Source organism: Macaca nemestrina, chromosome 1 (assembly GCF_043159975.1).
Source record: "Macaca nemestrina isolate mMacNem1 chromosome 1, mMacNem.hap1, whole genome shotgun sequence".
In the NCBI taxonomy this organism is placed as follows: Eukaryota; Metazoa; Chordata; class Mammalia; order Primates; family Cercopithecidae; genus Macaca; species Macaca nemestrina.
Window position 1 is genome coordinate 25,374,290 of NC_092125.1, and position 26,293 is coordinate 25,400,582.

The 26,293-nt window shown below is 44.2% G+C and overlaps 1 protein-coding gene and 1 pseudogene across 1 annotated transcript in view; one reads left to right on the forward strand and one right to left on the reverse strand.

Annotated features, from left to right (window-relative positions):
• LOC105492990 (CD247 molecule) overlaps positions 1–22,215 on the reverse strand; it is an 89,766-nt gene extending 67,551 nt beyond the window's left edge. Inside the window, exon 1 of the mRNA XM_011760395.2 lies at positions 22,023–22,215. Within this exon, the coding sequence (XP_011758697.1) occupies positions 22,023–22,080 (58 nt within the window). The 5' untranslated portion in view covers positions 22,081–22,215. The remainder of the gene's footprint in view (positions 1–22,022) is intronic.
• Positions 22,216–22,624: 409 nt separating this feature from the next.
• On the forward strand, positions 22,625–25,572 carry LOC105492991 (aldo-keto reductase family 1 member D1-like; annotated as a pseudogene).
• Positions 25,573–26,293: the final 721 nt, after the last annotated feature.

Genomic DNA, 26,293 nt, shown 5'->3' on the forward strand with positions numbered 1-26,293 from the left:
TCTACAGAGCAGGCAGAGAGTAGGAAGAAAGAACCTAGACGATCTCTGACTGGCCGGGTCAAGAGAGAAATTAGCAAGGCCAGCTGACAAACTGGGTCTCCTGCATGGGGCTGAGAAGTGGGCAAGGGTTGGGAGGGAGAAGGGACATAACCAGGAATAAGGCAAGACAAGAAGTCTAATCAGGGACTGAGTTGGTTAGAAGTTTGAGGATTGTTCCTCACCGGTTATCAGCTCCATCTGTTGGACAGCAGGCTGGTGGCAGGGGTGTGGGTGATGTGCACCACATCACCGGGGAGATCTCCATCAGAAGGAGATAGTCCTAGAACTTAGGAATCTTTACGGTGGGGGGGCAGGTGATGCAAAAGGCAGGCCCTGGAGAGCAGGGACACTGACAGTGAGGGGAGACCTAGCAACCCCACTGCCAGGAGTGCATTCCAAAGAAATAGCCGCAAAGATGAGCACAGATGTATGCACAGGAATGTCCACAGTGACACAATTCATAACGCGTCAAAACGTGAAGCCATCTAAATGTCCGACAAATGACAGTGGTAAAATAAATTATGGCATTTTACAGGCACTAAAGTTGATGTAGAGACATATTTCATGACAGGGAGAGATGACCATGATTTATTGTTAAAGTAAAAAGAACAGTTACAAAATTAAATGTACATATCCAAGCCTAGAAGGACAGTCACCAACATGCTAATGAGACTTGGGGGTAACAATTTTTAAAATGATTTTTATTTTCTCTTTGTTCTTTTCTACCTTTTCCAAGTTTTACACAATAAGTATGCTTTGACCTTGTAAGATATGATAAATATCATCTTTTAAAGTGTGGTGTTTTAGGTTCTCAGAGCAGAAAATAAAGTCCATTTCAGTTTAAATAGGATACAGTGAAATTGCTGACTACAATCAGCAATTGTTTTGCCTGGTTCTCGTTTTCTTTCTTTCTTTTTTTTTTTTTTTTTTTTTGTTGTTGTTGTTGTTGTTGAGACCGAGTCTCACTCCGTCACCCAGGCTGGAGTGCAGTGGTGCAATCTCTGCTCACTGCAAGCTCCACCTCCTGGGTTCTCACCATTCTCCTGCCTCAGCCTCCTGAGTAGCTGGGACTACAAGCGCCTGCCACCATGCTCGGCTAATTTTGTTTTATATTTTTAGTAGAGACGGGGTTTCACCGTGTTAGCCAGGATGGTCTCGATCTCCTGACCTCGTGATCCGCCCGCCTCGGCCTCCCAAAATGCTGGGATTACAGGCATGAGCCATGGCGCCCAGCCAAATTCTCGTTTTCTTTAGTATTCTAAGGCAGGGCGGGCTTTCTTAGTGGCAAATTACTACTTTCAGGGGCAGCATTAAATAAATAAGAAAGTAAAGGTTGTAAATGTTGTTGGTATTTGATTTGGAAACAGTATGAGTTAAAATAAGATATAGGATGAGGAGGCATCCTGGCATAACAGAAAGAGCACTGGGCTGAGACTCAGTCCTGGGTTACAGAGCTAGAACCACAAATTCTCAACGGAACAAACTCAGTACTCCCTCTTCAAGCGAAACCCAACCCAATCCATAACCTGAATTCCACCTACAAACTTTCTGGCTCAGCCACCAGCTTTGTGATTCTGCCACCTCCTTTTTCAGGGCCAGTGAAACAAAGAAATCAAGGCAAAGGGGATCTCCAAGGTTCTTTACCAAGCACGGATTCCATGATGCCCAAGGGAGAAGAAAAAAGATGCCAAAAAAGCCTCTTTTATGGCTTGACCTCGGACTGTCCTGGCCATATAGTTTACTGAGGGTCTAGACCTTTCTCCCTGGTGCCTGCTACAGATCTTGCTGTAGATGGGTGATGGTGCCATAACTTGGTCTTGGGGACACTGGACTGTGGTGTCTTCTGCCAGTCCTGTTCTGTTGTGTCTCCTCCACTCCTGGCCAAAAGCAGTGGCTTCCGCTGCTGCTCAGGTCTAGAACTGCCTTCCTATCCTGCCCATGTGCTCACATTTCTATCACTGCTGCTCACAGACTTCGGTTGTCTTTCACATCCCAGGTAAGATCAACTGCTAAACCAACAATGCCTTGGCATACTTCTACATGAATCCACATCTTCCTAACATCTATTTTGGAATGCTCAGGTCCCTCAGGAGTCAGAGGAGCAGGGACACTGGGTGAGGCCAGGTGAAGAGGGCCTCAAGAGAGCTGAGGATGAGCATAGGCTTCAGGGACCATCAAAAGAGTCTTGCAGTCAACCACTGACAGACATGGCCACCGGCACCCTCCTCCATGGAGATGCCTCAGGCACTCTATTGGGCCTTTCTACCTTTCCATTCAGGCATTCATTCTTTTAAAATTTATAGTAATCGAAAACATTTATTACAGTGCTGCTATGGGCCTAGCTCCATCTGGGCCCGTAACACACATTGTCTCTAAATCTCCCAATGACCCTGCAAGGTAGGTAATCTTTTTATAAAGAAGAAGACAGTTTCAGAGAGGACAAGAAACTTGCCCAAGATCACACTGCTGGGTAGTGATAAAGCCAAAACTTTAATTTAGGTCTGATTGCCTCATGAATCTATGCTCTTTTTACTTTCTGCTGAAACTGACCTCCCTCAACCTTACCATCTAGACAAAAATGCAGATGGCAGACACAAGAGGCACTTGCAAACCAGGGACACCCAGAGTCAAGTGGTTGCTTTCCATGGTTTATGGCTGTCCTCCTTGGGAAGAACCATCCCAAAACCCATGCTCACATGGGGTCCCTAAGGACATCATTTCAGCTGTGTCAGGAAAGTGCTTAGCAATGGATCAATTGCCAGCCTTCTGGTCAACTTAATGAGCAAAATAAAGTCAGCCTGAATTGTCCATCATAGCCTAATCATCATGAAGTGACTGATCAACTCAAATGATGACTCCAATCCACTGGTTCTCAACCAGGAGCAGATTTTGCCCCCAGGAAACATTTGGCAAAGTCTTAAGATATTTTGAGTTGTCACAACTTGGGAAGTGCTACTGTCATCTAGTGGGTAGAGGTCAGGAATTCTGCTAAACATTCTACAATGCACAGAACAGCCTCCCCGGTACCCACGGCCACAGAGAATTATCTGGCCCCAAATGTTTTAGTACAGAGCTCGAGAAACCCTGCTGCAAACATTCGATCAAGAGGGACTTGACCCAACCGGAGACTAACCAAATATCAGAAAGAGCAGCGGTTTTATTTCTGGGAAATTGTTCCTAGGGTTAAACTGTACAGATTTAGCCATGACTGAAGGTGTCCACCCCCTGTGAAGCTAGATGGTGGGCACTGTGTATTTTTTTCCAGCTGCCCTTATTCGAGAGTGGCCCCTGGAATTTACTTAGCCTTTCTTTGGGTTAAAATCAAGAATGGAAAATTTAACCTCTAAGAGGAAAACAAACAGAAAATGAAAAGTATGTGTAATAATGGAAGCTTAGGTGCAAATTTATTGCAGGGTATTCCTTCCTGTAAGGTTACTCACCCACTCCTCCAGGCCACAGATATGCATGCACAGCCTGCCCACATGTAACTGTGCAGAGGGCGAGCTTGGATTTGAACCCAGAAGAATGGAATTCAAACCCCAACTCTACTGATAACCAATCTTGAGCAAATCACTTGCCTTCCTGAAGCTTTAGTTCCTCCATCAGTAACAGAGGCTATACCCACACATCGCAGAGGGCTGTGGATTTTTCATAAAGTCATTTACATAAAAGCATTGGCAAAACTACAAAGTGTGCCATAACTGCTCACCTGACAACAATCACACACACAGAGGGCTTCTCCTCTCTGGGGTATGTGGGTTCTCTTTATTAGAGTTTTCCACATTATCACTGCCTATGTAAAGCTTCTCCTGGGTGATATTCTATTTCTTATGCTGCACTGGAGAAATATTCTCTAGATCATGAAACGAAAACACTGAACCCAACTTATTTTACTCACGACCCAAAGGAGGTTATTGCTTCCAAGAGGACAATACATCGCACTAAAATGAGAATGCCCAGGATGATTAGGTGGAGAGCATTTATGATGCAGCTTTCCATTCTCCATGTGATGAAAACTTGACATGACCCAATGCTTTACTGTACTACAGTAATTCCTGTTGCTTTTATCCAGACTCATGTTGCTCTTTAATTCTAGCCTGTTTTCATCTTTCCTTAACAGGACGTCGGATCTTTGCTTTCACAATCAACACAGTTTCAAAGGTTATTTACAAAATAGCTTAAAATAAAATATGCCATGCTTTGATTACAACCAGCACTTCTGGTATGAATTAGAGGGGTGGCCTGTACACGTACGTGTTATTTATTAGCTTTTATCTGATGATCTCAAAGAACTGACAGCAATTCCAACACACATGGTTTCTTATAATTGCCACCCCCCACACATACACAGCCGTTTATGCAGGACAGAATTATTTTGAGGACAAATGAGCTATGTATTGCGATGTGCTGTGAGTTTCTGAGAATAGAAACTCCTATGACTAAACTCTCCATGAACAGAGCGAATCAGAGAATAACAACAAATGCTTTTATCGCTCAGGCAGCTCAATCACATTTGGTTTTCCATTTCACTCTAGTAAGAGGGTTATCGGCCTTGAGAATACCCCCCAAGAAATGTGTGTGATTTTTGTTTTAAGCTCAGCCCCTGTACCATCTGCTCACTGAGGCCAACTTCCCACCCCAGCTCTGTGGCTGCCTAAGTCAGCCTGGTGCTATGGGATGGGAACAGGCAGAGGTAGGCAGAGGCTTATAGACAGACTTCTTTTCAAGCACAGAGATGGAAAACTGAGAGGTGGAGGTATACATGGACCCAGCCATCTGACTTCTGATCCTATTGTTCTTTTTTTTTTTTGAGATGGAGTTTTGCTCTTGTTGCCCAGGCTGGAGTGCAATGTGCAATGGCGCAATCTTGGCTCACTGCAACTTCCGCCTTCCAGGTTCAAGCTATTCTCCTGCCTCAGCCTCCCGAGTAGCTGGGATTACAGGCATGTGCCACCACGCCTGCCTAATTTTGTATTTTTTTTTTTAGTAGAGATGGGGTTTCTCCATGTTGGTCAGGCTGGTCTCGAACACCCAACCTCAGGTGATCCGCCCACCTCGGCCTCTGAAAGTGTGGGATTACAGGCATGAGCCACCATGCCCAGCCTCCTATTGTTCTTAACCAGGGGTCATACATATCCCACCTTCCTGCAATGACAAAGAAAGTCAAGGTCATCCCTGTACATCTGTCTGGACTATACATCTGTTTTGTAAACAAGCAGGTCTCACTATAACTAACTTTTTTCTTAATTAAAACACACTCACACAGTCTTCCCTTGCAAGTCAGGGCTAAACCCTTCTCCAGTTTCTCAAATGCTTATTGGCTACAGAAAGTAGCAGAAAGGAATGGTCAATTCCTAGTGTCTCTCTCAAGGAAACATATTTGCAACATTTCTTAACTCAGAACAGAACTGGAGCCACCCACCCCACAGGTGGAGCCCTGGCAGCTGTGACCTGGAAACACAACGGTGTTTGTACTTCCTTCACCAGCCTAGGAGACCAGAAGGCAGGAGGGGCCAGCCACAGCTGCCACCTTGGCCTCTCCTCTTCTCAGGGTCTGTCTGCCAGTTCAGACCACTGTATGTGGAGCCAAGATGTCCGAGCTGGAGCAGAGAAGAGGAAGATGCAGGTAGAACTGTCTAAAATCTAAAACAAGCTCTGCCTCTTGAATTGCCACTCAGATTCATTTCAAGACTACAAAATGTGCAGGCAATGTTTTTCTGAAGGGCAACCCCGGTGCTCCCGAGATGGGAGGCACCCTCCCTTCTGACACGCATTTATTCCATCTTCCGGAGATAAGGAGGGGACAGGGCTGGCTCAGCAACCCCACAATCTCCATCTGGGCCAGTCATCTCAGCAGGTGCTTGATAGGCAACCAGGCTGGAAGAGAATGCCTCTGCAGTACGCTGGAAGTGTCCTTCCCCTAATGATGCCTAATGGCAAAGCCCTGTGCATTTATTACATGTGAACGTATCCTCAACACTCATTGAGCCACAATGTGGTGAACCGCCATCAGCGTTCAAAACAAATAAATTGAGCCATCCTAGAAACAACTCCCCCAGATAGTCTTGGAAGAAGCTGGGAGGCATATTCTTAGATTTAAGTAAGAAATTACAATGTTGACTCAAATCAGGATTTTTGCAAGGAACTTGTTACATTGTGCTAGGGAAGGTTCACAATCTCTCTGTACCTCCGAGGTACCATCTTTAAAAGGGTGTCTTACATGAGTTCTGCTAGAAGCTGACCTTGAAACAAAGATTAGAGTACAGATAGTTTATTTTGAGAGATGATTCCAGAAACCATTGGTAGGTGTTATGGGTTGAACTGTGTCCCCTCAAAAGATAATGAAGTCCTAACCCCCTGTGAATGTCACCTTATTTGGAAATAGAGTGCTTTCAGATAATCAAGTTAAGATGAGGTCATTAGGGTGGGCTCTAATCCAATATGACTGGTGTCCTTATAAAAAGGGAAAAATTGGACACAGAGACAGCTATGCACACACAGGGAGAATGCAGCATGAAGATGAAGGCAGAGATTGGGGTGATGCATCTACAAGCAAAGGAACACCAAAGATTGCCAGCAACCACCAGAAGCTGGGGAGAGGCATGGGACAGATTCTCCCACACAGCCCTCGGAAGGAACCAACCCCGCGGACACCTTGACTTTGGACTTCTAGCCTTCCGAACTGTGAGCCAATAAAATTTTGCTCCTTAAGCCACTCAGTTTGTGGCACTTTGTTAAGGCAACCCTAGGAAATGAACACAGTAAGAACATGGGAAGTGAGGCAGGTGAAGAAAGGAATCATTATGAGGCTAGCTACTGCGGTTAACAACTGGAACTTCATCCTGCTGGCAAGTCCCAGGAAACTGTGGAAGAACCACCTCAGCCTTACACAGGAGGGGTGGCAGCTTGTGTCTGCTCCTACAGGTATTCAAAATGAACAGAGTTTAGGAGGTCCCCCTGGGGCATTTGTCATCAGGCTGAGGCCATGCCCTTAATTGCAAAGTTTCCTCCTCCTCCTTTTTGCATTAAATCCTACCCATTTAAATCCTACCTCCCAGGATGCTTTCTTTTACTCCTCTAGCCCAGCCTTCTTATAACTTCCTCTTAGAGCCCTCACTCTGTATTCTGCAGGTCATTTAATAGGTGTTCCCTGAAAAACCAGATGCCAAGAGGGGTGAAATTAATTTGTATTATATTGCATAACCATATCTTCCTCCCTTCCCCCTGGGAACATGTAATGCACATTTGCCGACAGAAGGTTTGGAAAAGTCCTGCACTTAAACAACAGCAAACAAAACTCTTCTTCAGGGCACTTAAACTAATGTTTCCAAAATGTACATTCCTTCTTTTTGTAGTATAGTATTAACATCTTGCTGAACACAGATTGGGGAAGAGTGCCTTTGTTATAAACGTCACTGAACACATTCTTTAGGAGCTAGGTCCTTGGGACGAGGAAGGGTGACACATCTAAGCAGGTAGCAACAGGGTCTGCCTGGGACCAGGAACCATGGGGCCAGGTGAGGACTTGGCCTGGAGGAGGGGTGGGCTACCAGTTAGAGTGCCAAGGGCCATGCCCCCAACCCCCTCTTCATCTAGCCTGAGGATGGGAAGCGAGGTTCCGGGATGGAATAGGGGTTACCTAGAGTCACAGCTGGTGTTCCCTGGTTTTCTGGGGCAGAAAATCCTATTCCTACCACCAGATCTTCCCTTTGCTAATTCCCTTCTCCCTGTGGCAGACAAACCTCAACTCCTGCCTCCAAGTCCATGGCAAGCAAATATGAGGGAGACTCCTACCTCTGGGCTCCTGGGGTGTTGTGTATAGGCAATGCGGTTCATGGTGGGGGTAGGGAGGGCAGGCTGCCTGGGGCCAAAGGCTGGCTGTGCTCCTGCTAGCCATGGACCCCCAAGGCTGAATTCCCCACCTATCAAGTGGGGACATCAATAAAAGTGCCACAGGATTCGTGACCTAATGCATGCAAACAGCATATAAAACAAGCCCTGGCTCCATAAGTGTTCACAGTTACCACCCTCTATCACTTTACCAGCCAGGCATATCCCTCTCCTCTAGAAATACGTGAGTTCTTTGAGAGCAGCAACTGTAATGCAGCCCCTGACATACAATCGTGCTTGCTCAGAAAATACATTTAAAATGAATTAATGTGCAGCTATGCTCTGCATTTCATTTCTACCTCTGACAATATTTCTGATGATGAAATACATGATTAAAACATGCCCTCTTCACTAATAGGAAAATTACTTGTTTTTCTCTCATTGTTTCTAGTCTCCTCTCCCCAGCTAGCATCGCCTAACAGGACACACCATCACTAGTAAAGGCTAGTTTGCCTGCCAAGGCCTAAGATCAGTGGGTCACTGTCCTTATGATCACCATGGTCCTGGACAGTCTCAGCAGAGAATCAGAGATGCCATTGATTTATTGGCACAAAGAGGCATTTATCTGCCCCTCCTTGTCATTAATGGGATGCTAGGGCAGTGGGGCAGTGGGAATCTCAGTTCGAATGGGCTTCATTAAAAAGCCCTTAAAAGGAAACCCTTCTAAAACCTAGCGATCAATCTTGCCTACCTTTTGAGATCTCATCCACTGGTGAACAACTGACAGGAAAATCTGGGCACATCTCTATTTTTGAAAAGTTAATATATCTGTTGATTCTACAAAAATTCAATAAATGAAAATTCACACTCAGGAAAACAAGTAGATTAGAAGAGTCCTCATAGTAGCAAATAATTCACTACAGCTTTTCTTTAAATATCCTACCTATATTTACGTATTGTTATAATATTCTCTTACACAAAACTTTCCAAGGGCTTCCTCTGGTGAGTGAAGCTTCCCTTACACATAGCTGACATTTTCTTTTCTTTTTCTTTTTTAGAGACAGAGTCTTGCTCTGTCTCCCAGTCTAGACTGTATGATCATAGCTCACTGTAGCCTGGAACTCCTGGGCTCAAGCAATCCTCCTGCCTCGGCCTCCTGAGTAGCTTTTTTGTTGTTGTTAAGATATGGTTTACATACCATAAGACATTGTCTGAGCCTAGAATATACGAATAATACGTGGTATTTTTGTCATTTCTTCACTCCTTAAACTTTTACTGAACATCTTTATAGACTAAAAGCACTCTGGCTACATTTACTTGTGTGTGTCTATAGCTTTCTTGCTGCCTGCCTGCCTGCCTGCTTCATTCCTGAAAGGATTCAGGTGGAAGGCTAAATTCATCTTCTCTGGAAGGTGGCATGAGTGCAGCTCATGTGAGGCAAGGCACAAGGGCTGCCCCTCACCCTCCAGCAGCCTGTTGCCCAGGAGGTAGGCAGGTCAGGGCCTATGGCACTATAGGGCGAAAAAAATCTAGCAACAATGGCCACTTGGCCTGCAGAAGCTGGAGTGGAGGGAGACCACGGTAGGCTTCTCAGCAGCATTGACAGCTACCTGGTAGGGGGACGGGGTAGGGGTTTCCTCACTGTAGGGATGACCCAATGCCTTTTTGTACCCCCGGATACAGTTGAAGGCCATCCCCTTCATGGACAGGATGAGCTAAGGTGGCCCAGCCACCTGCAGCTCTTTGTGGCTGTCATTCTAGTGTGGGGTCTCGTCACACACACCTGAGACCCAGTGACTGGCTCCAGAAGCACCATTTACTTATAACAGGGCAGCTTGGCAGCCCAGAAGACAGGCAGCTAGAGCAAGAATCAAAAGTCCTGGGTTTAAGGGCTGAATTTGCCATTTGCTTATGACATGGCAGTTTCTTGATCTGGATTATTTTTCTCTGTAGGGCCATCATTTCTCCCCTGATAAAATCCAGAAGTGGAACTTGAAGGTAACTATAATACTTTCCAGCTCAAATATTCCAAGATTCTGACATACCAGCCCAGTCCCACTCTGGTCACAGAAAATCTTCCCAGAGAGATGCCGTCTTTCTTTTCTTTCTTTCCTTTCTTTCATTTCTTTCTTCCCCTTCCCCTTCCCCTTCCCCTTCCTTCCCTTCCTTCCCTTCCTTCCTTCCTTCTCTCACTCTGTTGCCCAGGCTGAAGTGCAATAGTGTGATCACGGCTCACTGCAACCTCTGCCTCCTGGGTTCAAGCGATTCTCCCACCTCAACCTCCAAGTAGCTACAGGCAGGTGCCACCGTGCCCAGTGAATATTTTCTCTCTCTCTGTCTCTCTCTTCTTTTTTTTTTTTTTTGTATTTTAGAAGAGACAGGTTTTTGCTATGTTGCTGAGGCTGGCTGTCTACTCTTCTTATCACTAAAGGTAGAACTAAGCGGTACCGCCCCTAACCCTACCCCAGCCTAATCATGATATTGCCACAAGCCACTTCTGACTACAAAGTAGTTACACTTTACATGAGAGATGCATTCCTAAAGACTTTGCAAAATTCTGATTAGTTTCTCATAGGAATAAATGTAAAATCTTACATTATCTTGAATATTACAAATAGTGAGACTTTATGAATTTTTTAGATTGCATGTTTTCAAATGTACATAATTCAGAACTCCATTAAATAAGGCTTATTGTATGTTCCCTGTGAATTTTTTTTTTTTTTTTTTTTTGAGACGGAGTCTCGCTCTGTCGCCCAGGCTGGAGTGTAATGGCGCGATCTTGGCTCATGGCAACCCCAGCCTCCCAGGTTCAAGCGATTCTCCTGCCTCAGTCTCCTGAGTAGCTGGGACTACAGGAGCATGCCACCACACCCGGCTTTTTTTATTTTTTATTTTATTTTATTTTATTTTTTATTTTTAGTAGAGATGTGGTTTTGCCATGTTGGCCAGGCTGATCTCAAACTCTGGACCCCAGGTGATCCACCTGCCTTGGCCTCCCAAAGTTCTGGGATTACAGGTGTAAGCCACCATGCCTGGCCTGAAATTTTTTCTTTTTAACCTTCAAAGAGAAGGAATGGTGATTAGAGAGAGAGATGATGGCCCAGGGTCAAAGTTGGTGGAGAAAGACCATCGGTTTGAAGGACTCTACAGGGAAAACATGGAGAGCCAGGTGAACCAGGCCTCTTTTCTGACTCCATACAGAGGACCCAGTGTTGATCATTCTACACTGAATTTTAGATGGTTGGCCAATTGGAAGGTTAGATTTCTATTCTTTTCTTTCTTAATTGATATTATTCCAGGCTTGAATGCTGCTATTAAATGTTCAACTCCAAATTTAAAAATCTCTAAATAGGCCAGCATGGTGGCTTATGCCTGCAATTCCAGTACTTTGGGAGGCCAAGATTGGAGGATTATTTGAGCCCAGCAGTTTCCAAAGCCAGCCAGGGCAACATAGTGAGAGCCTGTATCTACAAAAAAAGAAAAAATTAGTCAGGCACGATGGTGTGCCCCTATGGTTCCAGCTGCTCAGGAGGCTGAAGTGGTAGGATTGAGCCCAGGATTTCGAGGCTGCAGTGAACTGTAATCACACCACTGCATTCCAGTCTGAGTGAAGAAGAGAGACCCTATCTAAAAAAACAAAAAACAAAACAAAACAAAAAATCCCTAAATAGCAAATTCTCTCTATCCCTTGGCATATAGGAGCCATTTTGTGCTCTTCAAAATGGCTGACAGGAATTTTCTGAGGAAGCTGTCGTCTGAAACCAAATGAAGAATTAGGTCAGCTTCAAGTCTGAGACTTTGTGTTTACAGCCATACCTAAAAACTAACAGATGTGTCTTCCAAACTGACAAAATCAAGAAATTGTCATGAAGATCAAAAACGGCTTCCAAAATCTTACCCTCCATGTCCTTCCCACCAGCCCCTCTGGACCGCAAGAGCTTGTGGCTATAACTCTATTCACAACCCATTTCTGGTTTCCAAGTAGCTCCCTTTCCAACAAGATATCACAACACTTTGAAAATTAGAGGCACCCCACCACTCCCACCCCAAAGAGCTATTCCCTGACGAGATGCTCCATTGAAATGGAAGGAGTTTGCTTTATAGCAGCCTCCCTCATGGAATTATAGATGGGAACATTTAACAATACGGCATTTGCAATGGGCAGGTGAGAGCTGGCCAAGTTTTTAAAGGGGATTTCACAGGCCAGGTCAGCAGGGAGATGGATAGGTGAGCGATAGTGGGTACAATTATTTGACTTTCTGAGCTGTTCTTTTGAAGCCTCTATGTTTAATAGAAAGAAAAAGGATAATCCTCTTTGCCAACCTTTTGTAGCTCAATCTTTATTGTTCCCAATGAAACCCAAAGAAAACGGACAAGATTCATTTTGTCCAGAAAGCATTTGTGTATTTTATGTAGGTCTGGGCTTTGAACGTTGATAGTTAAGTGGGAGAAAAGACAAAGATTTCTCTAGACTCTGAGGAAATCAAAGGAGGAATTTCTGAAGCTCTCTCAGCTGACTCAAAAATCCTGGGTGGTATCCCCCACATACGCTTCCTTTGCTACTAAACTCAGCATGGAAATTAGCACAGGCCCACACAATGAAGAAAATTAGATGAGACCATAAAGAAGTGAGCCTGAAGACAAATTTAGACTTTTTTGTAAAAATCGAGAACGTGATTTCCGGGACCAGGGATACTTTCTTTTGCTTATGGGCTCTCAATCATTTAACCTTCATCTTCAAGACACTGGCCTGGTCAGTGGGCTGGTTGAGCCAACCATCTGCAGGACTGTTTGTTTGATTCGGGGCACATGAGAGGTGCTTGGTAAATATTTACTCAATTGGTAAGTCAAGTGGCCTGTCAGATGGTTTAAATAATCAAATATTAAAAATCATGGCTGGGCACGGCAGCTCAAGCCTATAATCCCAGCACTTTGGGAGGCTGAGGCAGGTGGATCACATGAGGTCGGGAGTTCGAGATCAGCATGACCAACATGGAGAAACCCCATCTCCACTAAAAATACAAAATTAGCCAGGCGTGGTGGCACATGCCTGTAATCCCAGCTACTCGGGAGGCTGAGGCAGGAGAATCACTTGAACCCAGGATGGGGTTGCGGGAGCCGAGATCGCAGCATTGCACTCCAGCCTGGGCAACAAGAGCGAAACTCTGTCTCAAAAAAAAAAAAAAAAAAAAAATTCATTATCCATCTGGTTATCTTGCTGGGCAAATTAGGCCATTGGGAACCACCTTATTGGATTGTTTGCCAACCTATTCCGAGGGTGAAAAAATAAAAACATTAAATGCATTTTTGCCTATTTTAGCCAAAATACGTAGGATGGTCGCTGTGGGAAGAACTGGTGAGAATTTGGGGAGCTGGTGACATTTTCTGCTGACAGATAAGTGTTCCTGAAACTATCTGGGTGCCGAGTCTCTGCTCTGGGAACGCCTCACTCGAGGGAACTATTTCTGTTGGGTTTTTAACCCTGAATTCTGAGAACAACAATTTTCCACCTGCTTGTGTCACTTTAACGCTGGTAACAATGTCAACAGTGGGTCTGGGGGATCCCCATACATCTGGGCTTAGAATTAAGGGGTGAATAGGGTTTCTGCAGGTGGGGGATGGGGTGGGGTCTGCATTCTAAGTCCAGAGAATTGAGAGGAAGAAAGCTACAAAAAAGGAAAGACCCCAGGCTTACTTGGAAGATGAGAGAGCTCTGACGGGAGTCAGGCCAGACCAACCTGAAAAGTCTATGCAGCTGTGAAGAAGCCACTCACACCTCTTCATGATCCGACAGAGATTTTCTTGTCTCCCTTCTCTGCAGAATCCCTGGAACATGATCTGTGACATCTCCACCTCTCTGCTCACCTACCCAGAACCCAGACTGCCAGCCCTGAGCTCAAGTAATGTTTGCCCTTCCTTCTATGGAGCTGTCCTGCTGCCACTAAACTCCTCCTAAACACACACACCATACATACAAAATCACTCACTGCTGCACATAAAAACACTTCCCTGCAGACACAGGCACACATCCATCAGCATACAGGGGAGCATACAATGCGCCACACACACCAACGCATGCACACCTGCACATGCATGTCAGGACACATCTACAAACACACAGCACCACATGCGCCAGCACATGCCCACAGGGGCACAGACACCTGCAACCACCACAGCATATGGGTAAACACATGCTGGTGTGCACATTGCCAGCACCCACACTGACCTGCAACCCTGGGGCTTGGGCTCAGGCTCTTCCCATAGTGGGTCACCTGGTTCAGCTGCCTTCTCCTTGCAGCAGGCTGCTCAGGCCAATCAACCCAGGGGAACAGGTTGCAACCTCCACCCCTCCCCCAGTCTGTCTTTTCTTCTCTTCCCCTATCATACTTCTCTCCCATTCTCCACCATCATGCCCAACCCAGATGACGAAAGGGCAGGTCTAACTGAGGGCTGTCATTCACATTCTGTCTTGGAGCCAGTACAATTTTGCACGGTGGGGAATTAGCAAAATACAAGAAGACACAGTAGACTCTAGTGTCTACAGCAAAAGAGGAGAGTAGAGGTTTGTTCATCTTAAATGGTGATGTTGGTTTCCATTCTGAGCCCTCCTCCCCACCTGCCATGGCTTGGCAAAGGCAACAGCACCTACAGCCCATCGCAGACGTCCTGCTGCAGCACTTGAATACTTCCCCTCTTCCCAGCCCTCCTCTCAGCCAGCTTTGGGGGTAGCCCACTAAGAGTCTCAGATATTCACATCTCCAGCTGTTTAATGCTTTATGCGTTTGTTCTGAGCACCAGAAAACCATCTTTTGCTTTGCTCTAGTCAACAGCACAAGGATTTGCACTACCTGCGCCGAGCCTGCAGGTGAACCCCAGGCTAAAATGTGACATAAATAATTGTGAATAGATTATAGACATTTGCCATTCAAAGATAACTCTCCCAGTCCTGGAGGAGTTCGCAAAAAAGCAAATCTCAATTCAGAGTCTGTGCATGACGGTGTGCTGTTCTTTTAGAGAATCTCATACATGTAAAACCTTCACACCACATGGAGATCCACTCTTACCAAGCAGATTAATTATGGGCAATTCATTTAGGGCAAAACCTCTCAAATATGATTTAACTTACATTTTACTTATAACCTCTGCATAAGGTGGCGTGGTGAGCTGTGCACACCTGCACACACAGGAGTGGGTTGAACTGCAAATTGAGGCCCATCCCTCTCAAGAAGTTCCAAAAGAGACACATTTTCTGAGAGTAAAATGGAAACCATGGAGTTATCAGATTTGGAGAAAATGTAAGTTCTCCATTTAGAACCATAATAATATATTCTAGAAAAACATAGTTCTATATTAACAACCTAATATTCATACTCAGCAGAAAATGTGTATCAAATGAGAATGTTCAGCACCAAAATAATTATTTTTTACCATAAAAATTGAGAGGAAAAGAGTAAGTGCTTAGTAAGGGGAATACCTTTAAAAGTAGGCTTCAGAATTCAGTCTTTGGGTATATGATGGTGCACGGACCTGGGCGAGCAGCTGCACACTGTTCAAGGTGTGGGCGCTGTACAAGGGCCCAGAGAAACCATGCTTGTGGCCTGGTTCTACTCATAGGCAAGGCCCCAGACCTATGAGCCTCACTTTCTTCATTTATGAGCAGAGATAAATCCTGCTACTTTTTCTGCTACTTGCCATAGGATGGCTATGAGGATCCAGTAAACAAAGGCATGGAAACGCATTTTGTAACTATAAAGGGATGGCTGCACTCAGAGAACGGCGGTCTGGACTGGCAAGGGTCCTGCTTGTCTTTGTTCTAAAGCTTTCTATTTATTTTTTTCTCCTTGAGCCTGAAAATTAGTTGCTGAGTAGCACAAATCATAACAGGCAAGCAAAGTGGACAGTGCAAACGCCTAACTTTTTCACCACTGCAATTTGGCTGCTTCGGGCAGTAATTTGCTTTCTCTTCAAGTCCTTTCTCACCAACCGAAGTCCTTGCATGGCCCCCAGTAAATCTGCAGCCGATGCACAAGCAGAAGGGATGGACTTTGTCCTTGGATTTTTCACAGCAGAGGCTCCCACTTAGAACGTTAAAAATACTGTGATAAGGTGAGAGCCCAGATTTAAAAAGTATTTGGAGAGGCAAGGAAGAAGGAAGTTCAGGCTCTGAATTCTGAGAGCCAGTATCTGTGGGGTGGGGTAAGGATCGGGGGCTGAGTCATTAAACGTTCTTTAAAACTTTGTAATTTCAAGCGCACACCCAACTTATTTTGTAGCTAAAAGGGATGTTCAACCCTCTCATCATTTCTTATCTCACAGATGCTAAAACTAAAGCCTAGAGAGAAATTTCTGCCCAGCTACACACTGCAATGTAATGACAGAGGAAGAAAAAAAGCATGTCAGTCCAGTGTTTCCCCATTACTGCACTGGGAAAATGATATTCTATTTTGCAGATTGGGAAACTGAGACACATATGCTAATGGTTCTGGCTTTCCAAGTGCCTTTAGTGTTTAGGCACTTCCGAATCAGATCTCCGCTCCACAGTCCCCTGCGTGAGGAGGCACCATTGCCGCCATCTCACAGAGGAAGAACGGGGTTCTGAGGTGGGGAGGGGAAGGCTGCACAGGACTTCTGGCTCCAGAGCCTCCTCTCCCTCCACCATAGTGCCTGCTCCAGAGAAGACACAAAGGCTTGGAGATGGTCACAGAGAGTTAGAGACACATTTTCTTTCCTTGATGGGATTGTTTTCAAGAGAAGTCTAGCGTATCCCGCAAAATGCTGTTTTACTTTAACCTATTCTTTCAATTGTCATTCCTGGATTTGCCCAAGAAAGTAACAAAAGCTACATATATAAAGATTTTCTTGTAGGATTAGCTAAAATAACAAAAATTAGAAATAGTCCAAATGTACAACAATAAGGAAATAGTGAAGAAAATATGATGCATGGGTGTTATGGAAGCTTACATAGCAATTAAAAACAATCACAAAGGCTAAATATGAAAACAATGCTTACAATAAAATATTAAGAAAAAAAGCACTTGAAACTTTTTTATGATAACTATAAAAAGATATGTACGCACTTGTAAAAAATGTTGGATTGAATATAAAGAAGTGAGAATGCAATATTATTGGGCTGGCTTGTTAGGAATTTTGAAAAAAATTTAACTTCTTTCAGTGATTTTTATATCTTTATTAAAATATCTCAAACTAAGAGAAGAGAAAAATGTTGGCTACTTGAAATATTTATGTAGTAACCTGGATCAAACCAGACTAATAGTAAGTATCTTGCTTTTTCTTTCTATATTTTGAGGAAACTGGGTGATTGGATTGGATACTGCGATTTATACTCTAATCCAGTCTTTTTCTACTTGATGCCTTTCATTAGTTTATTCTTAGTTCATTAGTTAACAATCTCCAACAGTGTTAGCCTTGTTTATTTTCTGCTTTTCTCTGGTGTTAAAACCTAATCAGAAAAAAATGAGCATATTTCTTTATTTTTAGTTATAATGTTAGTTGAATCATATGAAATTATCCTTTTTGTAGATCTGAAATAAACAAATAGTGGAAATTTCATATGGTCCAACCAGAAAATTTTAATAACGGCAGGGTTTTATCTTAAACCATCCTTGCAACTCATCTCAAATAATTCTAATCACTCAAACTGCCCTGTCCCCTCCACCTGTTTAATTTCTGGTTTTTGTTTTGTTTTTAAAATACATTGTTTAATACTACATTCTCTAGAGGAAAGGTCCAAATAATGCCAATTCAATATACCTGCCAAATAAACTATTAAAGTTAATTTAATCATATGAAAGCATGTAGATCTCCTTCATTCACTCACCTTTTAATTCGTTTGACAATTCTTATTTTATTTTATTTATTTTTTTGAGATGGAATCTTGCTTTGTCGCCCGGGCTGGAGTGCAGTGGTGCGATCTCGGCTCACTGCAACCTCCGCCTCCCAGGTTCAAGCGATTCTGCTGCTTTAGCCTTCCAAGTAGTTGGGACTACAGGCATGCACCACCAAGCCCAGTTAATTTTTTGCATTTTTTAGTGGAGATAGGGTTTCACCACGTTGGCCAGGCTGGTCTCAAATTCCTGACCTCAGGTGGTCCACCTGCCTCGGCCTCCCAATGTGCATTCAACAATTCTTATTGACACTTATCGCGCATTGACTCCGCTCCAGGTACCATGCTAAGTGCTGGGTAGAGCTGTGAGTGTCACAGGGACGTCTTTGTTTTCAGGGAACTTAAAGTTGTTTTTTAGACCGGAAGACATACTATGTACATGCACTGACTAAAGTGATCATTTTGTTTCGCTTAACAGGTCAAATGACCGGTTTAATTTTTTTTTTTTTTTTAACCAAATTGAATGTTTGTTCAAAGTGACTAACACCATCGCTTCAGTGTTAAAATTAGCCTTGGCCAAAGCAGAGCTAAGAAATTTATTTTGAACTATTTCCGGTATTTATTAAATCAATTATCTGACCCATGTAAGGTCCTAAGCCTTAGTTAAATAAGGCTTGGGAGAAAGGATTCCCAAAGTGCGTGTTTGGACAACTCTAATCTAAGAGACTTCCCTCAGGGCATCTGGACCCTTCCAAACAAAGCAAACACACAATGCTGGGTCACTTTTGACTGGAAAAGTGTATATCCAATAACAATTAAATGCATTTTTTTAAAGAACAAAAGCAAAAATACGAAGAATTTAAAATTAAGTAGAGCAGTGGTTATTCACCTAAGCCAGAGCTCCCCAGGACTGTTTCTGGGGGATGCTTAGCAGCAGCAGATGTGATCTCTAGGCTAGTAAGCCTGAGAAACGCTAAAATCAAAAAATGAAATAGCTCATTTGGATGAGCAGAGCTAGGCAATTGGAGGGTGAAACAATCTGATGGTGAAAATGCCATTGATGAAAAATGTGTACTGGTATCACTTAACAACTTGCCTGACATTGACCTCCCAGCAATGTCAGCAAAGATTTAGTGTTCAAGAAGTTTGCATTTAGATACTCGTTTTGCTGTGCACCCGCAATAGCCCTTTGGCTTCAGAATCTAGGTGGCTACCCCGACCAGTGATGACTGGGTGGATTTTGTTTCTAATTCCTTTCAAAGTGATACTTTGAAAAACTTTTGTCTATTAGCCTTATCTAAGATAGCTAAAATGTCAGTCTCCACAGAGGCAAAGTAAGTGGCACTGAGAAGTAAAAAAATCCAGCCAATTCCCCTGCCCCTTATTTGTGGAAATGAGGCACGGCCCCCATCTTGTATATATTTTTTCAGACATGTTTTTACTTCGGGAGAATATTCCCCTACAGAGTAAGTATCTTTAAAAAATGAAAATGGTGGATGTAACAGTCATCCAATGACCAGCCAGAGCTTTGCTCCTTGTTCACCATCGGGCCTACCCCTGGGATCATTGTTATGTTTCTGTGCTGGTATGGGTGTGCCCAGAAATCAGAAGAGGGATGAGTTGGATTGCAACAGATGGAGAAAATGCCCACTGTTGCTTTACAACACATTGAAAGCAAATTAAGAATTCCAGCCGTGGGTTTCCATCGCCTGTTTCTGGGTTTTGAGAACAAGAAGACAGTCCAAGATGTAATAATAGTAATAGTAAACACAATTTTTACTTATTGGCTGTCTACTATGTATTTACATGTATCTACTAAGTAATTACATTACTTCTCATTGTCACATCTCTGCAAAGAAGGTATTATAATTCTTTCTTTAGAGGTGAGAAAACTGAGGCCCAGAGAGGTTAAGTCACTTGCCTAAGGTTGCACAGCTAGGAAGCGGCAGCGCTGGGACAGCACCTGAGATTAGCCTGGCTCTTTCCACCACGTCCAGCCACCTTCCTAAAAGCAGAGCTGCTCACAAGCCTGGAAGCCTTGCGTTTCCCAAGGCTGCATGTCAGAGCTGCATCTCCTCACTGATAAAAGACAAAGACCACACTGACCGCCGGGTGCATTCTTGGCTACTGCAGAGTAGGGAGTTAGAGGCACTAGGGGCTCTGCAGGCACAAGTGTGCCCGTGCCAGCAGGCACGCCATCATAGGTTCTTCTGGCCTCAAGCCCTGGTGACCATCTTGGTAGAATCTCTCTTAGGGAGGCCTCCTCATGTGGACAGACCAGGTCATCATTTGCTTTGATCCTAATGATCTGGTCATTTCCAAAGAAATGCAAATGCAACAGCTTAGTAGACATTTTAAAAGGGACGTATGCAATGGGTCACATAACTGAGCAAGAAGAGAGAGAAGACCTGACTGAAATGCTATAAGCAGCCTTTCCGCTTATAGAAGACTGTGGAGGTGTCCCCTCAGGCAGCACAAGCACCACCGCAGCCCTCGGTGTTGAGGCCTCTCTGAGTCACGCCTTGTCTTACTGTACCTGTTGTCTGGGCTATTATACTTTGAAAAACTTTTGTCTATTAGCCTCATCTAAAATAGCTAAAATGTCAGTCTCCACAGAGGCAAAGTAAGTGGCACTGAGAAGCAAAAAATCCAGCCAATGTGCAGTTTTCTCCTCCTGCCCCCTATTTGTGGAAATGGGGCACGGCCCCCATCTTGTCTGCTGGGTGGGGTTCTGTTTACGACGCTTGGCAGCCACATCCACCCAGCAGCCTTTCATTTTTCTAACTTCACTTTGCCTGTACCTTGGTCTCTCCAAGCTGAACACAAATGGACCAGTAAGGAAACTGCAGGTAAAGACCCTGAAAGGTTACATGATCTCCCTGGTGGGGTGTCCCAAGCCTGAAGCTCAGAGGCTGGAGCTATTGCCTCTGGCTGTCTCCTCTGCAGTCACTAAATTCCAGCTGTTCTGCGTCCCCTTGTCCCCAGCACATAAGGATGGGCTGCTCTGAGCAAGCTCAGGCACGTTCACTCTGCCACACTGTGTGTGTGACTCAGACCCCACAAGCCTCTTCTGAGAAAACAGCTGTGATCTGACAGAAACCCCTGCAGCTGCACAGGCCTCAGAATCCCCCAGGCGCTGGTCCGGGCTGTGACCTGCTCCCTGATGGGAGCAGAAGTGCCCATGGCCTCTCCCGCCCTCCCAACAGGGCCCCTACACAAACTCCCACACCAAGGTGAGCTGCCAGGAGCCGTCAGGTGGGCCGAGGACACTTGCTTGCTCCACCTTCCCTGTTTCTTTAGATTGAAATTCAGCCTGCCCCGCTTCTCAGGAAGATGCCACAAGGCCAATCCCCCTGAGCAGTTTGTCTTGTCCTCTTTTCACTGGTTTTCTTCCTCATTACCTGGGCTAGAAAACATGGTGGAAGCTAAAGGCTTGCAGCAAAGCTCCCATGAACGGGAATGAGGTGAGGAGCGAGCGCTCTTGTTGGCTGGGCCCTGCTCGTGGTGGTGACTTAACCAGGCACATCCTCTCATCTGCCCCATGTTCTGTCAATGCCTGGCCCTCTGGCTGGGCTAGATGGCCGCCTAAGGGGCGGGTTGGGGTGAGTCACGGAGCCCAGGATGGTGAGTCATCTGGCAGCCCCAGGCGGTGGGGTGTGGGGACAGCCATGACAGGGTTGAGCCTAGACACGGACCCTTGGCCATGAGGTGGCGAAGGCACCGTGGAGGCTGCCACCCGGTGCTTCCTGCCCGTGCCCCTTTCCTCCTTAGTTACCCCCACTTACTCCCGGGCCCGTTGGGGTGTTTGAGGCCATGGCCTTGACTGACCAATGAAATCTTCTTTGTTGGCAAAGGAAGAAAAAAAGGGGCTGAGTGACGGAGCCAGCCAAAGGGTGAAAGAAGCCGAAGAGACTAGAACGTCGCAGCACGAAACACGGCCTGGCTGACATTTTCTGATCCTGTCCAGGTTCTGTGAAACACTCGCTCTCCATTTCTCCACCCTGGGCCTGCCTCGTTTGCTCTCTTGTTTCCTTCTTCCTTCCTCTCTTATCACTGGAAAAATCTGTACCCGGAGGAGCTGTGTTTTCTAGCAGCTGGCTCTGAACTGATGCCCAGCTCGGCTGTGACGGAGCTGATGCCAGCACCGGGCCAAACCCCTCACTGCTCACTTGCCCATTGATTTGAGGAGGTCAGGATTCGAAGGGGACCCCAGCCCCTCACCACCCTCCACTACCCATGCCCACCCCGCCCCCCTCCACATACACAAAGAGTTTCTAGAAGTTCCCTGCAGTGGACACATCGGCCCTACCTGTAATTGGGAACTGTGCCTGCAGGATGGCTGCGGTGACAAGCTCCTTCCACTTCATCTTGTCCTTTCCCTCAGAAAGAGGTTGGGAGGCAGAGGCTGAGGCAGCGGTGGCCGGGAGGATGAGGAGAAAAGGAGTCTCTGCTAGTTTTATTCTGCTGCTACCTCCCCAGGAAGTGGAGGACTGCAGGGCCTTTGAGAAGCACCTGCCGACAGGCCAAGAAACTCACACTCCCCCTTTCGGTTCACAGGCAGGAAGCCCCGGAGGTCTGAGGGTTTGGGGTGTGTGTATGTATCTGTCTGTCTGAATTTTGCTTTTTCTCTCATTTGACCGTTGTTTTAATGTTCTTTTTTTAAAAAAAATAATTCTTGGCCAAGCGCGGTGGCTCACGCCTGTAATCCTAGCACTTTGGGAGGCCGAGGTGGGTGGATCACGAGGTCATAAGATTGAGACCATCCTGGCTAACACGGTGAAACCTCATCTCTACTAAAAATACAAAAAATTAGCCAGGCGTGGTGGTGGGCACCTGTAGTCCCAGCCACTGGGGAGGCTGAGGCAGGAGAATGGCGTGAACCTGGTAAGTGGAGTTTGCAGTGAGCCAAGATCGTGCCACTGCACTCCAGCCTGGGCGACAGAGCAAAACTCCGTCTCAGAAAAAAAGATTAAAAAAAAAATTAAAAAATAATTCTTATCTAATTCCTATCTTGATTGGTAAAGTCCACCTCCAGGCAAATACAAGTTCTTGATGGATATAAGAACATTTGCCGTTTTCCTAGACTCTCAAATATTTTATGGTGGCTGGTAAAATGACAGCCCTGGATTCAGAGTCAGGACAAATGTAGAGATAGATTCCTGGGGCTTTAGTGACATCTCTACCTACCACCTACTTGCTGTGTGGCCTGGAGTCAGTCACTCAACATCTCTAGACTTCAGCTTCCTTATCTATAAAGCAAAGAGCTGGAGTAGATCTGAGGTTGCAGATCTGAACTTAGCCTGAATTTGGATCATAGAATAGTTTGAAATACTATAGCTCACATAGTATTTTAAACACTTGTGTTAGTTGCCAACATTTAAACGTCAGAGTAATTTACAATAATAAAACATTATAACCTAGACATGAACTTCGTCTAAAAGTTGTAATATATCTATATAAAACAAATGTTAAAACATGGCTGAAGAACACCAAGAGGACTTGGGTAAATGGAAAGGCATACCCTTCTTTGATAGGAAGCTCTCTTTTAAGGAGACCACACTTCTCCCTTAATTAATCAATCTATTTCATTGAAAATACCAACAAAAAATTTTAGGACAAGATAAGCTGATTCCAAAATTGATATGAAAAATTAATGTACAAGAATAGCCAAGACTCCAAAGTCACAGCAATTCAATATAAAATTAATACATTGGACTTCATCAAAATTAAAAGCTTTTGTGCATCAAAGGACACTATGAAGAAAATGAGTCCTACAGATCACTGCATACCTCTAAGTGATGGAAACAGCATTCCTGTCGTCAGACTTGGTACCTACTCAGAGCCTAAATTGACCCCTAAGGGAGCCAATGACTTACTCAAGGCCACACAGCAAATAGGTGGTAGGTAGAGATGTCACTAAAGCCCAAGTAGTCTGTCTCTACATTTAGTCTGAGTCTTCATCAGTGAAGGTTGTCATTGACCTGGGGTGCTGACGCACTGATGAAGCCTACATCTACCAAAATGAAGTTGGGGAGGCTATCAGGGGGAAATAGCAGAAGGAAAGGTACAGAGGAAGGATATCTTCTACTGTGGAAAGCTGTGGGCTACAAATCATGACCCAGAGTTGGTCTGCCCAAGCCTACAGAGGATGCTCAAGGTTCTCCAGCTAGATTGTGTGGATCTTTACATCATTGAAATACCCATGGTCCGTAAGCCAGGAGATGAAGTCTACCCTATACGTGAGAATGGCAAATGGTTATATCACAAGTCAAATCTGTGTGCCACTTGGGAGACTTCGGAAGCTTGCAAAGATGCTGGCTTGGTGAAATCCCTCGGAGTATCCAGTTTTAACAGCAGGCCAGCTGGAGCTCATCCAGAACAACCCAGGATTCAAACCCAAGCCAGTCAGCAACGAGATTGTGTGCCACCCATATTACACCCAGCCAAAACTTTTGAAATTTTGCCAACAACATGACATTGTCATGATTGCATATAGCCCTTTGGGGACCACTAGGAATCCCACCTGGACAAATATGTCTTCTCCGCCTTCGTTAAAGGGCGCACTTCTAAAAAGGTGCAATAAAATGACAGCTCAAGTTGTTTTGCGTTTCAACATCCAGTAAGGGGTGGCTGTCATTCCTAAAAGCTTTAATCCTGAAAAGATCAAGGAAAACCTTCAGGCCTTTGGCTTTTCTCTCACTGAATGAAGGACATTGAAGCCTGGAGTGAAAATGTCCGCTTCGTGGAAATGCTCATGTGGTGTGATCATCCAAAATACCCATTTCTTGATGAATACTGACTTCAGAGAGTTCCTGAACAGATTCTTCCCTCCCATGTGTGGAGGTCCTTGGGGGGCATAGTTCCCCATGGACATGGAAATGAAAACGTTTTATTATCTGCAAAGTGGTGATGGAAACATGCTTAACTTTTGTGTAGTGTAAATGACTTTGACTCACCTATGTTAAAGAAAAAATGTTTAAATCTGTTGAAATAATTCTTAGGAAATTATCACCTAATATTTTACTAGATAAATGTCTTCTGGGTTCCAGACCAAACAGAACAAAATAAAACAAACAAAAAAACCCCATTAGATTCCAGAAAAGACTTGAAAGGCAACAGATGACAACAAGCAAAAAGTAACTCATGGATGTGGGCAGTACCATTGTTAGTCTGAGTTCTTTAGCAGTCAACAGGACAACAAAGACAGCAGAAGGCCCCTGTGTGCCAGGGTGCTGGCAGTGGCCTTGAGGACTTGAACCGTGGACTGCAATACAGACACAGCCAAGATAAGATACAGACATGCATTATTAACAAGAAAGTGATTTGCTGCACCTTGAGTAGGGAGAGAGGGCTAAGTGTAGAAACGTCTTAAAATAGAGTCAGTTAAACACCACGGTGATCAACAAAGCCATAAGGATTTTGTTGTTGTTTGTTTCTATCCGATGTATGTTTGTTTAGCTTTTACTCAACTTGAAGGATGCATACTTGCTGGTTCTCTTTTGCATCCTCAAAGGGTCTGAGTTTCAACATAACTAGTGGTCCATACTTGCATTGTCTTATATTCACTCTTGCCACATTGATCATACAACAACCATGATGTGAAGTGGCTTGAAACAACTAACATACATAAATAAAACTCTGCATCATAAAGTATTCCAAAGATGGCTATTTTAAAAGAAGACATTTTATAAGGGGACTTTAGGAGACACATTAAAAGAAGAGGCTTTATAACATTACCATGCTTAAGGCTTTAAGAGTGTTATTGGGATAGCTATGTGAATTTTGAGAAAATAGCAAGTTCAAAAGAACACTGGAATTGTACTGTATGTACATTTTTAAAGACAATAAAATTATTAGAATTCAACAACAGAGATGTACCTATTTTCAGTTCAACTACAGAAATATATTTTATTCATTCATATTAGATCACTCTCACAGGGCAAGAGAGTTCTTCAAAAATTATGCTTTTCCAAGACCAATTGCTTATAGATAATCTTCAATAGCCTGTACACATACATTTCTGAGAAAATATCACTTAAAAACTTGATCTATACTGATCGTTTTCACTGATTCCGATGTTAATACTTACAATGCTTGTCCTCTAGAAAATATTTAGTTCACAAGAAATCATAAAGTATAATGACAAAGAAAGACAAAAGAAAGAACAAAGAAAGTGAAAAGACAACCCAACCCACAGAATGAAAGAAAACACTTATAAATATACTGATGAGGGTCTAGGATTCAGAATATATAAATAACCCCTATGACTCAACAATAAAAAACATAACCCAATGAAAAATTGGCCAAAGATTTAAATAGACATTTTTCCAAAGAAGACATACAAATGGCCAGTTTGTACATGAAAAGATGTACAACATCATTAGTCATTAGGGAAATACGAATCAAAACCATAGTGACATAGCAATTCTCACCCACTAGGAAAGCTAAAATAAGAAAACAGACAATACAAGTGTTGATAAGGATGTGGAGAAACTGGAATTCTCATATAGTTTTTGTAGGTTATATAAATGGTGAAGCCCTTGTGAAAAACTATTTAGCAGTTCCTCAAAAAGTTAAACA